We start from the raw sequence: 13,880 nt of genomic DNA on the forward strand, positions 1-13,880 counted from the left end.
AAAACCATCTTAACAAGCTCTCAATATTCTGCGGTTATTTTCGTCGATATTCCTGGGCTAATATCCCCCCAAAAGACATAATAGAGTGAACACTAGTACACCACAGTAATACACCACAACATCGCGGTTTTCCCGCCTTTTTTGTCCTCGTGACAGGAAGTATGAGTAATGGGCATTCCCCTTCCATAGCTGGAAATTTCCAAGGGTTAAAAAACATCTGTTTGGTTGCCTTTTCTATTCAAGACAGTCCAGAATCAATAGCAAGATAACTTGAAGCGCTGCAGTAAAATAAGTCGTCTAAATCGTTTAGATGATTGTATTCATTTATTCAGCCTTTGAACTCTAACCTTTGCCTATTCTATTGTATTTGCTCTGTTCAATGTTGCAACAACAATGACTCACTGATTGAGCATGTAGACTAGACCAACCCAAAATAAAGGAGGTTCCCGGACAGAAATCTGGTAAAACTGGATCGTTTCAATGTCCCGTCGGCCGACGGCTTTGTATAAGCCAGCCTAACGACTACAATGCCCCACTTTCTGCATCAAACCGTGCACCTCTCTCACTCCCGATGCGTACACATGCATGCACATCGAAGAAATGCACAGACTTATGTGGAAGGTACGCTTGTGCCTTGACACCGCGAGAGATCTAGAGCGGCGTTGAACTCAAGCTAGAAGTGTCGAAGCGATCAGAACGGTAGTCAAACTGGACCAAAACAGAACCTGCCTTTGATTCTTAAATTTTAGGCAAACTCTAAGTGTGTGTCTGACAAATAAATGCACGCCTTATCTTACGGTCCGTAACATATAACGTTACTTTCCCAACGTGCGATCTTGGACCCCTTGATACGGTGAAGTCAGGAACACGATCGCCAACGAGACGTCATAAATAAAGACAGATACTTCCTTTGTGAAAGATTGCTGAAAACATTCATATCAAGGCTCTGAATGAAGCCAGTTCCTTTGATAGAAAGTATTTGCCCTTCCATTCAAACAGCGCGATTCGAGGGGCCCCTTCCGTATTACCACTTCCGGAGAGCATGTCAGTACCAAGGACATGGCTGTTTCATGTGACGTAAATTTGGTATCAAGGCATGTAAGAGCGATAGGGACACACCGTTTGGACCTAAAAACAACGGAGATCGGCTATAGCTCGAGCTACAAGTCTCTCTGCACAGTCATAGTGAAAATTGTTTTAGACGTAAGGGGATGGGGGTAAGGCTGGACTCTTTCAGAAATGTAGGATTTCCCGATTCCTGTTGGGGGGGGGGGCGAACTTTTGAACCCGACGCCAAGGTCATCCGATGGTTTATGTGTCACTGTGTCCTGTTGCTCTGAACAGTGAGTAAATAAACGGCGAGGACCGTCCCTATAGGTTATAAAACTAACAGCTTTGAATAGGAATCTGCAGACATCGTCATCGTCGCTAGGATGCGACAGCCTATGGTGGAAAAGTTCAGTAAAAGGTTTTCTCGACCTTTCTGACCATAAAATAAATGAAAAACATCCTAGTTTGTGCAACATGTACAAGAGACGGTGGACAAAGAAATCACGCCTGTATGGTTCACCCGCAACTAAGTTGAAATAATGCATTGGAGAGTTAATACCCCTTTGTCTATTGTGATAGGGGGTGTTTGTTTTGCCACAATACCCATACTAAGGTCTACACATACATAATATTTAAACATTATAATGCTGGGGAGTACTTCTTTTGCTAACCTGACACACAGCCAAGACAGCCTAACAGCCCAAAGGAGAAAGAGCTAGCTTACTAGCCTACAAGTTTTGGCTATTGCATACCCCCAATCCTGTTGGTAAGTGTGGTGGGTTCTCCAGAAGGCTCAACATGTGGCCCCTCATAACACTGACTATAGGTTTGACGTGTCTTCGAAGGTCTGCAACCCCTACCAGTAGGACAGGAGTCCCAAAAGCTTGGCTGGCATTCGAACCCCGAAATGCTAAAGCTGGATTACCTTCAACTACACCACAACATACATTGTACTACTTCAATAAAACTATAGGTTGTTTTATAGTACACTCACGCAACTACAACATAAGTATTGTCTGCCATACTAGATCCCTGGAAATAGCCAGGTAAATTTTTCTACACAATTAGTCATACAGTTATGACATTCCAGCCAATACAGCGGCTCAAATGCAAATTCATAGGCATGATTCTTCCAGGTTCAGACATGGCAGCTGTAATGTCACATGCAATCAACCTTGCAACCATCCTTAGGCCATGTTGATTTGATCATATGGATGACGTCCTCTGGGGACCCCAAAACAAATGCGAGCGTACGAATAAATAAAAAGTTTGTCAAAAACAAAAGTTGCAATGTAGCCAAATCTTTTTTTTTAGAAATGGACAGAAAATTGATGTATGTGCTGATGTCATCCATAAAATCAAATCAACATGGCCTGATGTGTGATAACCAACAACTGGACTCAAATACGACACACGGACACAAACATGTACAATGGAAATGACATCCCTGAATAGGAATTGACACTCCAAGGTTTTAATCATTTTTGCATCATGGAACGTGTCTTTTGGACAGCATAAAATTATAACTCTGTCAGTACTAGAAATATATTTTCACTTTCATGTTGAACAATGTGACCTAGCAATCTCGGAAATATTCAAATCAAAAATAATATAAATGAAATGTAACATCTGCAGGGTGGCCTACATATATACACTTTTGTTTTTAACTTAAAAATTATTTGTACAAATGAAACAGGTATGGCATATTTACATGAAAAGCTTGGATTGCAGGTTTCGGCATCACATGGCTAATGATTACATGGTCTTGCACAGAACAATGCCTATTGTCATTAGTAGTACATTGCGGTAAATGTTAGTCTATGTATGGGGTTGCACTGCTCTGTAGTATCTTTTTATTACACTGAAGTCTGTTGGACATAACATTGCATTGACTAGATTCTGTATGTAATGAGCCACATATTACATCAACACTCCCCCATGGCTTTATGTGTTCATTCAAGTAATGGCCATTTGGGTCCAGCTATGGAACAGCATCCAACAGATAAGGAAATTATTTTACATCCATTCAACAAAGTTATCAAACAACGTAATGGAGAGTAATAGTACTCCTGTGTTTTTTTCCCTCAAAACGGCAAAACATTCACATACAGAATGGATTACTTATAGTTACAACAACTTTGGGAAACAGCATGTTGAGAAGTTCTTAGGTGTACGAGGGTTAATTCTGCAGCATGGACAAAGATGGGAGAATTTCTGAGAATATTGTGAAGTAAAATGAGGTATGATGTTCAAAATAAACATCTTCGTCCACTCTTGTCAATACTGTACCTAACAGCATTGTACTGAATGTAAAACAAATGGAAGTTCTGAGCTACCAGTATGTACAAAATTAGTTTCAGTGGCTTTAGTATATCATTGCTATTGACTTGTATACAGTGGTGTGTATGTGTATATAACAGTGTTATTGTTGCAGACTGGTTGTCCTCAGTCACAGTATTTCATGGCACAACTTGTGTAGTGGTAACCATCACCAATAAGAAGTTCCTGCTAGGATTTCACCAAGACTGTAACTGTGTCAAACAAGGCAATTCTGCAACGCTTCTTTGTGTAAAAGCAACTCAGCCATTGTACCACATAATAGAATTGTTGCAAAGGCAATGTTTTTTTTAATGTTTCTTCTGGTCTCTGCTTTTCACAAACATCTTGCACCTCCCCTAGCAGGAACTTCTCCAGGTTTTGGATAGACTGTAGTTTTGTATGATATGCCGACATGTACCATTCATATATCCCTGTACCCATCCTGGACAGCGTGCAAACTATTGCAGAAGAATACATGCTGGTAAAAATCAGTACCTTAGGAAGAATACATTTCTGGGCAATGTTGTACGGTAACTGTTACATCAACTGAACATTAGGAAACTACATATTGCCAAGACAAAGCCTCCTACCCCTCCTCAAAATTACAACAATCATAGCACCCTGCAGGACCTGTCATGTACACATCTTTCTAAGACACTTTTTCCTCACACACTCCTATCTCTGTACACTTTACAGCTGATTGTGACACCATTATGGCTCTTATCCCGTACTCTAGGATTGAAACTTCTACCTTCCATCGCTTCTTTCCACTTTTTTATCTACTGTACACCATGCAACATCATCACATCGGGTAGTTTAACAGGCTGGCTTTGGTACCAAGGTGATATATACATGTCGTCGACACCAAGATCTCCTTTCTCCTAGCCAGACATCATCCACTCTAACCTTTCTTATCACACAGCTTTTCACACTATTCTTTCCTCTCCAGGTATTGTTACGAAGAGAGGACCAAGCCACTGCGGTCACTTTTGTAAGACACAATTCACAGTTGTGGCTGCAATAGAGCTAATGCAGTGACTTGGTATTTGGGCTTCCCATAAAGATGTGTTTTCTCCATGATAGCTGTTTTAGATCTGTGTGATAGTAAGGAATGAGTGGGTAGCTGGCAAACAGAGAGTGGCCCGGTTCTTTGTAGAAACCAAGGCAGCTGTAAGCAGTAGTCTAGCCCACATTTGTGTGTCATGTCACACACAAAACAACGGTCTACCACTGAGGATGATACGAGATCTTGTGTCACAAAGATTTCAACTGACCAAAAACCCTCACGTTGAGAAGATTATACATAAAACTCTAACAAACATCCATGTTTTTTTTTCTTCATCTCCCTGCAACAAACACTTCTAAAAAAATGTACATGCTTTCTACTGACTTAAAACAGACAAGCTTGTCCAGATATTGCTGGAGTAAAACCACACTTTCTCCTACAGAAAATACAAGCATTACATCGTTCGTAACTGACATATCTGACCAGAGAGACCTTTCCACTGTCAAAGCACCAAATTTGTATTTGGTACAGCACAAGGTGAATACGGTAAACAAAAACATGTCTGTCCAACAATCCTGAATAATCTTGTTAACTCTCTCTTGGCGGAAAACTGTGGCTGTTGATACATGTTGATGCAAAGCATGTTGGCCAACAATTGCACATGCACAAATTTTGGTTGCCTCTCACACAGTGTTGACATCGAGCAAAAAAAAAGAAGCAAAGTATACATACAGCAAGCAAAAAGTCGTTTGCACTTCATTATAAATTATCACGTTCTCTACAGTTTGTATATCTCCATCGGTCCCTTACCAGGTACAATATATATATATATGTATATATATTTACAGTTCTATGGTAAACAAAGTGCATCCGGAAGCATTAGTAACGATATTGATGCTAAACTTGTCACCTTTTACACAAGGATTGCAGGCTGTTTCCTGGCCCATGATATATGCACACATTGGCAACTCAATGGCAGATGTTTTGACTTTTACTTCTTTATAGCTACTGTATTTAAGAATTGAATAACTCGCAAAATAATCTGCCTCCATTCTGTGCGGCTTCTCTGTGGTGACTTGCAAGAAATCACAGAGCCTGTGGATGTATGACTGTGCTGCGATGACAGGTTTTGCACTATGATTCTCAAATTTTTGTCCAAGTTTTTATGACAAGTACAGCATTTTCCATGGTGTCCTATGCAAGAACATGATGTCAGTGGACGGCGCCCAACCTGAGTGACTCTTGTTTTGGGTCTCTATGCTAAACAGCAGCAGATGCAAGACTGTAGCTGTCACTGTGGAAGGTACACATATCGACAGTTTGCTCTGCGTTTTCTGGGACCGCTGAGGTCCCTGCGTAGGATACCGTATACAGGTAATGACGGCGTTGGCAACTGCTGTGAAATGTTTGGCCAGCTAACGGTAAAGATGGTGAAGAATTTGTTTGGAAATGCTCTGAATGGTGGTTTTACTCCTTGACTCTCAACACCAACAGAGCACAGATGATATGTGTACAACATGGCCCCAGTTATAATTCAGGGACGGCAACATATTTCCTTCATTGTTGTGTGTACATATTTACAGAGGCTCCGCAAAATAAAGATGAATCTCTCCTGGTTCTTGCACTGTTGTCTTTTTGTTTTTACCCAAAATCTGTATGATCTAACCATATTAGAGCAAATTTTATTGCATACACTATTAATGCAGTGTGAGTGAGGCTTCCTTTTTTTGCTATGTTGATGAAATTCCACTACGCAACTCAAAAATAAATTTTGATACATAGTATCATAACAACAGGGTTTACCCAGAGAAAACCCCAAACTTGCAGAATTGACAGTTAAAGATATCTTTGTACTATTACACATCTTAATATCTTCATATCCTTTGGTCATTTAATGTTACATTATGTAGAGTTCTCCTTATAAAAGCAGGCAAGATTGTCCTCAAAATAGTGAAAATTATTACAAACATCACATTTGGACAGTTTGAGAAGTCAACAGGCTCACATTTAACACACACAGACGTTACGCTAATTACGTTGGCTGCTAGTCGGTGGTGTCTAATGGTTCTTGTGGCTGGTACTTCAGTCTGAACATTCCTGGGGAGACAAGAACAGATGAAGAGTTAGGTCATGAATGAAGTTTATCACACACACACACACACACAGACACACGCACGCACACATAAACAATGAATTAGGTCAAGAATGAAGTTTATCACACACACACACACACACACACACACAAGTACACACACACACACACACTCAGTATCCTGTAACATTTCCGCTTTTATGACAGATCAAAGAGAGGCTGGCTGTACTACTTGTAACAAAGTCTTAAGACTTATCAAAAAACTTTGTGAAAAATTTAACAAAGATTTTGCTAGAGTCAATTCCACATTACCGAGAGGGTGTTTGTTGCCTTCTGTTCTAACATTTACAAAACCTTTGTAACAATCTATGTGAGATAAGTAACTGTTAAGAACAATTTCCAACATTCATTTGGTGTTATAAATATTTTCTGCTGTGTTCCAACAGGTTAAACAAATTTCCAACATTGAACACATTATTTGTATTAGTTTCTAAACTGTTGCAACATAGATTGATTATTTGTTTGAACATGTTCCAACATTCTACAAATATGATATAACTGGGTCATTGGGCTGGGAACAGGGCAATTCACACATCCCTTCAAAGTCTAGGGGACTAGGCCTAGGTGCCATGCATAGACACCTAAAGACAAAAGAGTTGCCAGTGTCCAGACGTGAAATCTAAAAATATACAGAGGCAGACAATAGAGCCTGATTAGCACCTACTTTTATGGGGGCAATAACCCAAATCTACCATTTTGAGAATGATGCAAAATGTTGGAACATGTTCCAACAGTAGAACAATCACACAGATGTTTGAAAACTGTTCTAAATAAAGAGATATTTGTGCAAATACTTTCATAATATTTCCAAAATATATAGATGAGTTCAAACATGTTAAAACTTTCATTTCTAATTGTTTGAACAGTCTGGAATTATTTTGACTGAAATAGTCTTTTCTCTAAAATTGTTCAAACTTATTAGCAATATCATCTGAAAACCCTCTCAGTGACATGGAATTGACTCTAAGACATCATAATGAAATGCACCCTTGTTTCCCATTCACTTGACAAACATGTACTAAAATCTCTTTCCATCTTTTAATATTTGTTTTACAGTACCCTCAAAAATGTGTATTATCAAGGAGGTAAATGCTTTTCAAGTCAAATTCTCACGAACTTACCTCTAGCCACAGTCAAGTAGCATACTACTGAATCTGATTTGGTCAGCTGGCACAACATCAGTCAGCATAACACATCAAACGACTTGTCACAGCTGAACCATTCATATCTAACTCTAATCACCCTTTGAAGTAATCTAACTCCTTACCTTGTGCAGACATCTGTTCCATGGTGCTGTCCTTACACTCCCGTGCTGTGTGTCCCGTGGCTCCACAGTTGTAACATGTCTGACTCCCCTTCCCCTTCCCCATGCCCCCCATGGGGAACATGCCCTGCCCGCCCTGCAGCATCAGCCCCGGGTGCATGTAGTTGGGCGGCACATGTCCGTAGCTCCCCTGGAAGTTGTACATGTTGGCTGGGTTCAGTCCGTTGGGGAACTGCAGCGGGGGGATGTGGGGGAAGGACGCGTACGATGGAATGTTGCTCGGCGGGGGGATGCCGATCAGTCCGTTTCCTCCTAGGTTGGGGAAGTAGTGTCCGAAGTGGAAGGGGAAGGGTGAGTTCATGTTGTTGGGGTGGAGGTACCCCGGGTAGTTGAAGGTGTAGTTGCTGCTGGAAGAAGAGGAGCCACAGTTGCCGCTACATCCACAGTTGCTACACCCTCTGGAGTGGGGCCCGTTGTGTGAGCTGGAAGGAGGGGGAGGGGGTGGAGGTGGGGGGTTGGAGGGAGTGGTGGAAGTGCTTGGAGAAGGACTGCTTTCACTGGTCATGTTGACTGCGTTCTGCAAGGTCGGGTTGGCGTAAGTTACTGTAGTAGTGCTTTTGACACTACCTTCGGAGCTCTCCTCTGTCTTGCTGGCGGCCTCTTTGCTCTCTCCTTTAGAGGGGACGGTTTGAGCCACGGTCTGCGTAGGATTCGTCGGAGGCTTCGTGCTGCAGAAATGGGTTTCTGGATTCGGCGACGTCGTGGTGCTCACGAAGGTGACAGTGCCCTTCCCGATGGTCACGATCTCATTTGCGCTCGGCGGCATGACTGCACACTTACCCTGCGGCGGGAACATGGTGAATCCCGTGGTCGCCACGGAGACCGTGGTGATGGTGCTCGGGAGCGTCAGCGTCGTGTGGGGGAAGTTCTCCGCCTGCGGCGACATCAGCTGCGGCTGGAAGGACGAGACGTTCGGCCGGAGGTTGTTCCCCTGGGACCTGTTGTCCACCTGCGTCGTGGCAATAACTGCCGTGGCGTTTACTGTGGGGATGATTCTACCGTCCAACGGGCTCTGGAGGGGCGGCACGGGGCTCTGGTCGCTCCCGTGTCCCATCTGGGGTACTGCGTTTGGAACAATGGGTATTGCATAAGGACGGTTGGGAGGGTAGCCTTTGTCCATGCGGCCCATGTGAGGCTGCCGGTGTGTCCAGTGGCTGCGATGCTGCGTGTCCACGTGGCAGAAGGAAGGAGGGGGTGGAGGCGGGGGAGGGGGTCTCTGCTGGGAGGGGTGGTGCAGGCCGGCTCTCCTGTTGTGGGGAGGGTTCCTCCATGCGTTGGCTACTTGCCTTGGAGGGTACTCGTCTTCTGTGGGTGGAAAACAAAACAATATTGAGTTTCAGGACCACAAATTGTAGCTCACCCAACTCTCACCCAATGTAAATTAACAACCCACAGCCCCTACAGCTCCAAAGGCTATGGGACCTTTCCAGACAATCCACATTACCAGATAACGGATCCTATGGACCCACTCACCTTGGTCTAAACATAGACATGCAGAAATTCAACCAACATGCAGCCACTATCTTACTACTTGAACAGCTGGAATTGTTCTTTAAATGTGGATGGAGTGTGTTAGGAAGGACATTAACTTATTGTGTGCGGCAAAACCAGCGTGGACCCACTGGACAGAGCCACTAACTTGGAAGCTACTTCCCAAAAATTACAGTTTTCTAGATTTATAGTGTCTTTCTGGCTTTATAGTGTCTCTGGTTTTATAGTGTCTTTCTGGGTTTATAGTGTCTTTCTGAGTTAATAGTGTCGTCTGTTAAAAGGCACTATTGAGAAGGACAAAGGAGGATCACGACCATCACCTTTCTCCTCCTCGTCGCTGCTGTCTGACGACTCCTTGTCCTCGTGGTGCCTGGGGCTGGAGGGCGTTGGTGAGCTGCAGCACTCCGAGCTGGAGCTGTCTCCACTGTTGGACGGCAGGCTCTGCATGTGCAGCAGGTTCTGAAGGACATGTTTGTGGTTAAATTCACGGTCCATGTAGCTTACATTCATTCTCAACTTTCCACTTAATTTTCACATGAAGTATGACAGTGTCATACCTGACCATCATAATTATGATCAAGTTTTTCACATCAAGGTGACTACTTCTTTACCTGAGAATTTAAAGTCATGGCAGTTAACATTCATTCACAGCTTACCATCAAGTGTTTTACTTTTCCCATGAAGTTTTCTCTTAAAGTATTACAGTGTTGAACCTGACCATCATATGATCAAGTTTATCTATTAGTGAAACAATACTTTACGTTTGGGACTGCATTGTTAGCAGTAACACCTAGCTTCAGTGCACTGTGAACTAGTCAGTGTTGCCCTGATGAAGATGGCTGACAGCTGTCGAAACATCGGCTCTTGTAAAATGCTTGGTTAAAAGAACCTTGCTATTCATGATGTGAAACACTATTCAGTCATTCACCAACCTGATGAAATTTTTCACGAATGTTTCCCATCATGTTGAAAGGGGCTGCTTCCCTACCTACTTTCATTCGAGACAAAAGAGCTAACATATTGGAATTCCTTGCTTTATCCATCCATTGTTTTCCTAGCCTGGTTATCTGCTGGGGCTCCCATACTAGCTCCCTCCCAGATATGGGAGCCCCAGTAAACAAGATAGGATGACACCCAGGCTATTGTTTTTCCAATCATAAGCTAGAAAATTTGTGAGGGCAGTAAGCTAAGACGACTTTAATAAAACAAGACTGCCTGGGTGAAAGACAAAGCACCTGATGAAGCATGGTTTACATCATGGACTCAACATGTTGATTTACTCATATCTATTCATTATACACTTATGCACACTACATAATGTAGGTTAATTAATCTGTATCCACTTGACTGTTTGTATGTATAGATTCAGTTACTGTAGACCTTCCGAAAGCCACTGTACTTTTGTTGTGTCAATAAAGAATTCCGTGTAAGCAAACTGTAGAAGGATGATTCAGTCAATGTTGTCTGTCCAAGCAATAATATCAATTAGAGTAATGACCTTAAAGGCTTAAGACAACAAAATTGCCCAACAAAAGACTGTCTCACCTGATGGGGCATGGGCTGCACCGTGGGAGGGTAGTTGGGGGGCGGTGTCTGGATGGGGGACGGAGGAGGCATGACCGGCACGGGACCGGTCACCACCGCGGTGGCCTGATGGATGGGGATGTCGACGTGGAGTCCGTTCATGGGCCCTTTCCTGTAACAGCGGGCACGTGTTAGCACAAAAGTTCACCTGCGCTGGTTAAATGTTATATCATCAACAAAGCCTGGGCTGCTTTGATCTGCCTAGATATAATGTTCTGTGTGAAGTTTAACAAAAAACTTTGCTTGAAGCATCATACAGGCATTGGATTTGCCAAGTTTTCAGTTATTGCTGCAGTCTTCATCAGAAAGAATGACCCATTGTTTCTGTGGCATGAAAATACAGACATGTGACTTGGTAAAGGGTCAGATGACAATACAGGCAATCTCACCTCTATTAAAAATTATGACTCATTTTTCTTGATGAAGACTGGAGTGAGAGCACAAAATTTCAATTTCGTACAGTGGAACAAAACTGATTCAGAAGTTTTCCACATGTATGCTTGTCACCTTAGCACCTTAGTTCCTTCTAGGCATATTGCTTGTTCAGTGAGAATAAAAAGATGTACCTTGACCATAGCCTTTCTAGAGCGGTCCAACAGACAAGTGACTGTCTAAATGCCCGACTACCTACATGTACATGTACATGGGCTATGGACAGGTCAAGTCTAGAGCTTGGGCATACATTTATTTCGCAAAGCCACCGTAGTGTATGCCTGGTTTAGACAGCATAGACAACCTTACACAGCAATCTATTCATCTCTGATAGACAGAGACCCTTTTTATCTGTTTTAAGGGTAGTCTCTACAGCTGAAGAGAGACCCTTAAGGTGCAGCAGTAAGGATAAGTGAAAATTAACCTTCTCCCTGCTGCCCCACCTATCAAGCAATATGAAGTAGGCACCATGAGGCTACCTCAGCAAACAGAAGGTTGACGATGTCCAGCCATTTGTAGACTTGGATGGACAAGTGTTCAAAATTAATGTCTGGGGTCTAAGTCCATATTGCTGCAAATATACAACTGTATATTTATGCATGGAATCTACCACAGGTGCTGCTACTTGGATCAAATTTGGCTGTGCATGCGTTCGGGGTAGTGCGTGACTTGCGGGTGTCCACACTGGCCAGGGCTTTACCGTACTAACCTATGGGCACATGTGGTCTTGTTCTTGGGTCCCAAGACCGCTCTGTTCCACAAAAAGGAAGCACAAGAGGCAAGCAAGTGGACACATGTCAGTTAGATGGCTGGCAGTATTTGGGACCTTCATAACACACTCTCATATATACACGTATATGCAAAACTACAATTTGTCATGTCTATCCCACAGTTGAAACAGTGTGTTAATTTTCCCTCAAAATCAATAGAATTAAGAAAATAATTGATCATCTCAGCAACAATGGTGGTCAGTTTAAAACATGGGCAGAATATCATACCATAACAGAAGGTAATGGACTCTTCCAATTGACTTTATCTTCAAAGCACATTGAATTCAGCAACAACTTGACACATGAAGCTTGAAGTTGATTAGATTCTCAAGTACCAGACTCTTACCAAATTTAAAACTACCAGTTTTTGTGAACATCCATGAGACAGGATCACAATATGGGTCCCCGTTGAGCAAGACATTCAGTACATGAAGTGATCAGGCCAAATGAGGCTACTGGTACCCAAAGTGCCCCTCCATACTACTGACCTGTATGCAGGGTTCTGTACTGCATCCAGGTGGATTTTCAGTTTCCGTCGTGCCCCTTCTGTCAAGCCAAGGCTCGCGAGATCCTCGTCCGTCATACCCATGATCTGAGACACAAAAAGGAAACATCTATGAGTTCTTATGGTTGGACACAAAACCGTAATGTCAAGATTTGAAGCTGACATGACTCTGAGCTGGTACAGATGATAACATCAGATTTTTCATATACATGTGTGAATGGATCAAAAACCTAGTTACATGGCTACAGCTAAACAGGAGTAATCATAGTCACACTGAGATCATCTAAGCCTGCTAGGTTACGTACACTTGCCTACACAGATGATGATTGCAGTTCTACCACGTACATGTATAAGTGCTGAGTAATTAAATGCTTAAGTCCATCCCCCAATATTTTACAATTGTACACAAATAACTTGCGTTGACTTGTCTAGCAGCCATCCTACACAGGTAAATATGATGAAACCAAGATTTGTCAGACAGTCTTATTCTGATTCCACGTAACTTCCCAGACCCATACCCGTCAGCCCGGAAAATTAAAGATTGAATTCGAAAATAATTTGGAGACATTTCTAGAACATAGGATATTGGAGTTTTCTTTCACATAACCAGTCATGTTATTGTTAATGAGAGACATTACTGGTTGTGTAAAATAAACTCCAATACCCATTAATTCCTGAAGTTTAGTAATTCAGCCCTTCTATACAATGCAAGAAATGTACAGTAGTTTCCTGTAGTCATCTTACCTGTTCCATGCGATAGTCCTTGAGCTGGGGGTAGTATTTATGGAGTCGGATGTCCTTCAGCATGATCTCCAGATTCCTGGGAGAAGTCGGGGGTGGGGAGGGGAGGAACGTCTCGTGGGGGGAGGGGAGGGGCATGGGCAAGGCTGAGGTGCTGGGGGCGGGGGACGAGGTTCTCAGGGATGCATAGGTGTGCCTTAAGAAGGAAGACAAGAGGGAAGAAAGGTGGTGAATATTCAAGACATCCTTGACTAGTAGTGACTCCAGTGAGCTTACATTGATAATCATTTTACATCAAATTTTCATAAGAATCTCAAATGGAAGCGTAAAAGACAATTATATTAGTTTGCCAAAATGGGAAAAGTAAATGCTACAAATGTATGACTGCTCTGCTCATGCTACAACTAAGACGAAACAACACTTGTGACAAGCACAATGAGGTAAGAACTCTAACTAAGAAGTTTAGTAAGAATGGTAGAATAACCACTCTTTGGCGTACTGTAAAC

At 42.6% G+C, this 13,880-nt stretch overlaps 1 protein-coding gene across 3 annotated transcripts in view; it reads right to left on the reverse strand.

Moving 5' to 3' along the window:
• Window positions 1–2,478: 2,478 nt before the first annotated feature.
• Window positions 2,479–13,880, reverse strand: part of LOC136437853 (zinc finger CCHC domain-containing protein 14-like) — a 44,054-nt gene continuing 32,652 nt past the window's right edge. For 2 of the 3 annotated variants that reach the window (XM_066432382.1, XM_066432381.1), the window contains 7 exons: window positions 13,378–13,570; window positions 12,617–12,720; window positions 12,068–12,109; window positions 10,888–11,038; window positions 9,663–9,801; window positions 7,795–9,156; window positions 2,479–6,472 (listed from right to left, as the gene is read on the reverse strand). In XM_066432382.1, coding sequence (XP_066288479.1) covers window positions 6,420–6,472; window positions 7,795–9,156; window positions 9,663–9,801; window positions 10,888–11,038; window positions 12,068–12,109; window positions 12,617–12,720; window positions 13,378–13,570 — 2,044 coding nt within the window. In that variant the 3' untranslated portion in view covers window positions 2,479–6,419. The remainder of the gene's footprint in view (window positions 6,473–7,794; window positions 9,157–9,662; window positions 9,802–10,887; window positions 11,039–12,067; window positions 12,110–12,616; window positions 12,721–13,377; window positions 13,571–13,880) is intronic. The other variant, XM_066432383.1, reaches the window with a different exon arrangement.

Source organism: Branchiostoma lanceolatum, chromosome 7 (assembly GCF_035083965.1).
Source record: "Branchiostoma lanceolatum isolate klBraLanc5 chromosome 7, klBraLanc5.hap2, whole genome shotgun sequence".
NCBI lineage: Eukaryota > Metazoa > Chordata > Leptocardii > Amphioxiformes > Branchiostomatidae > Branchiostoma > Branchiostoma lanceolatum.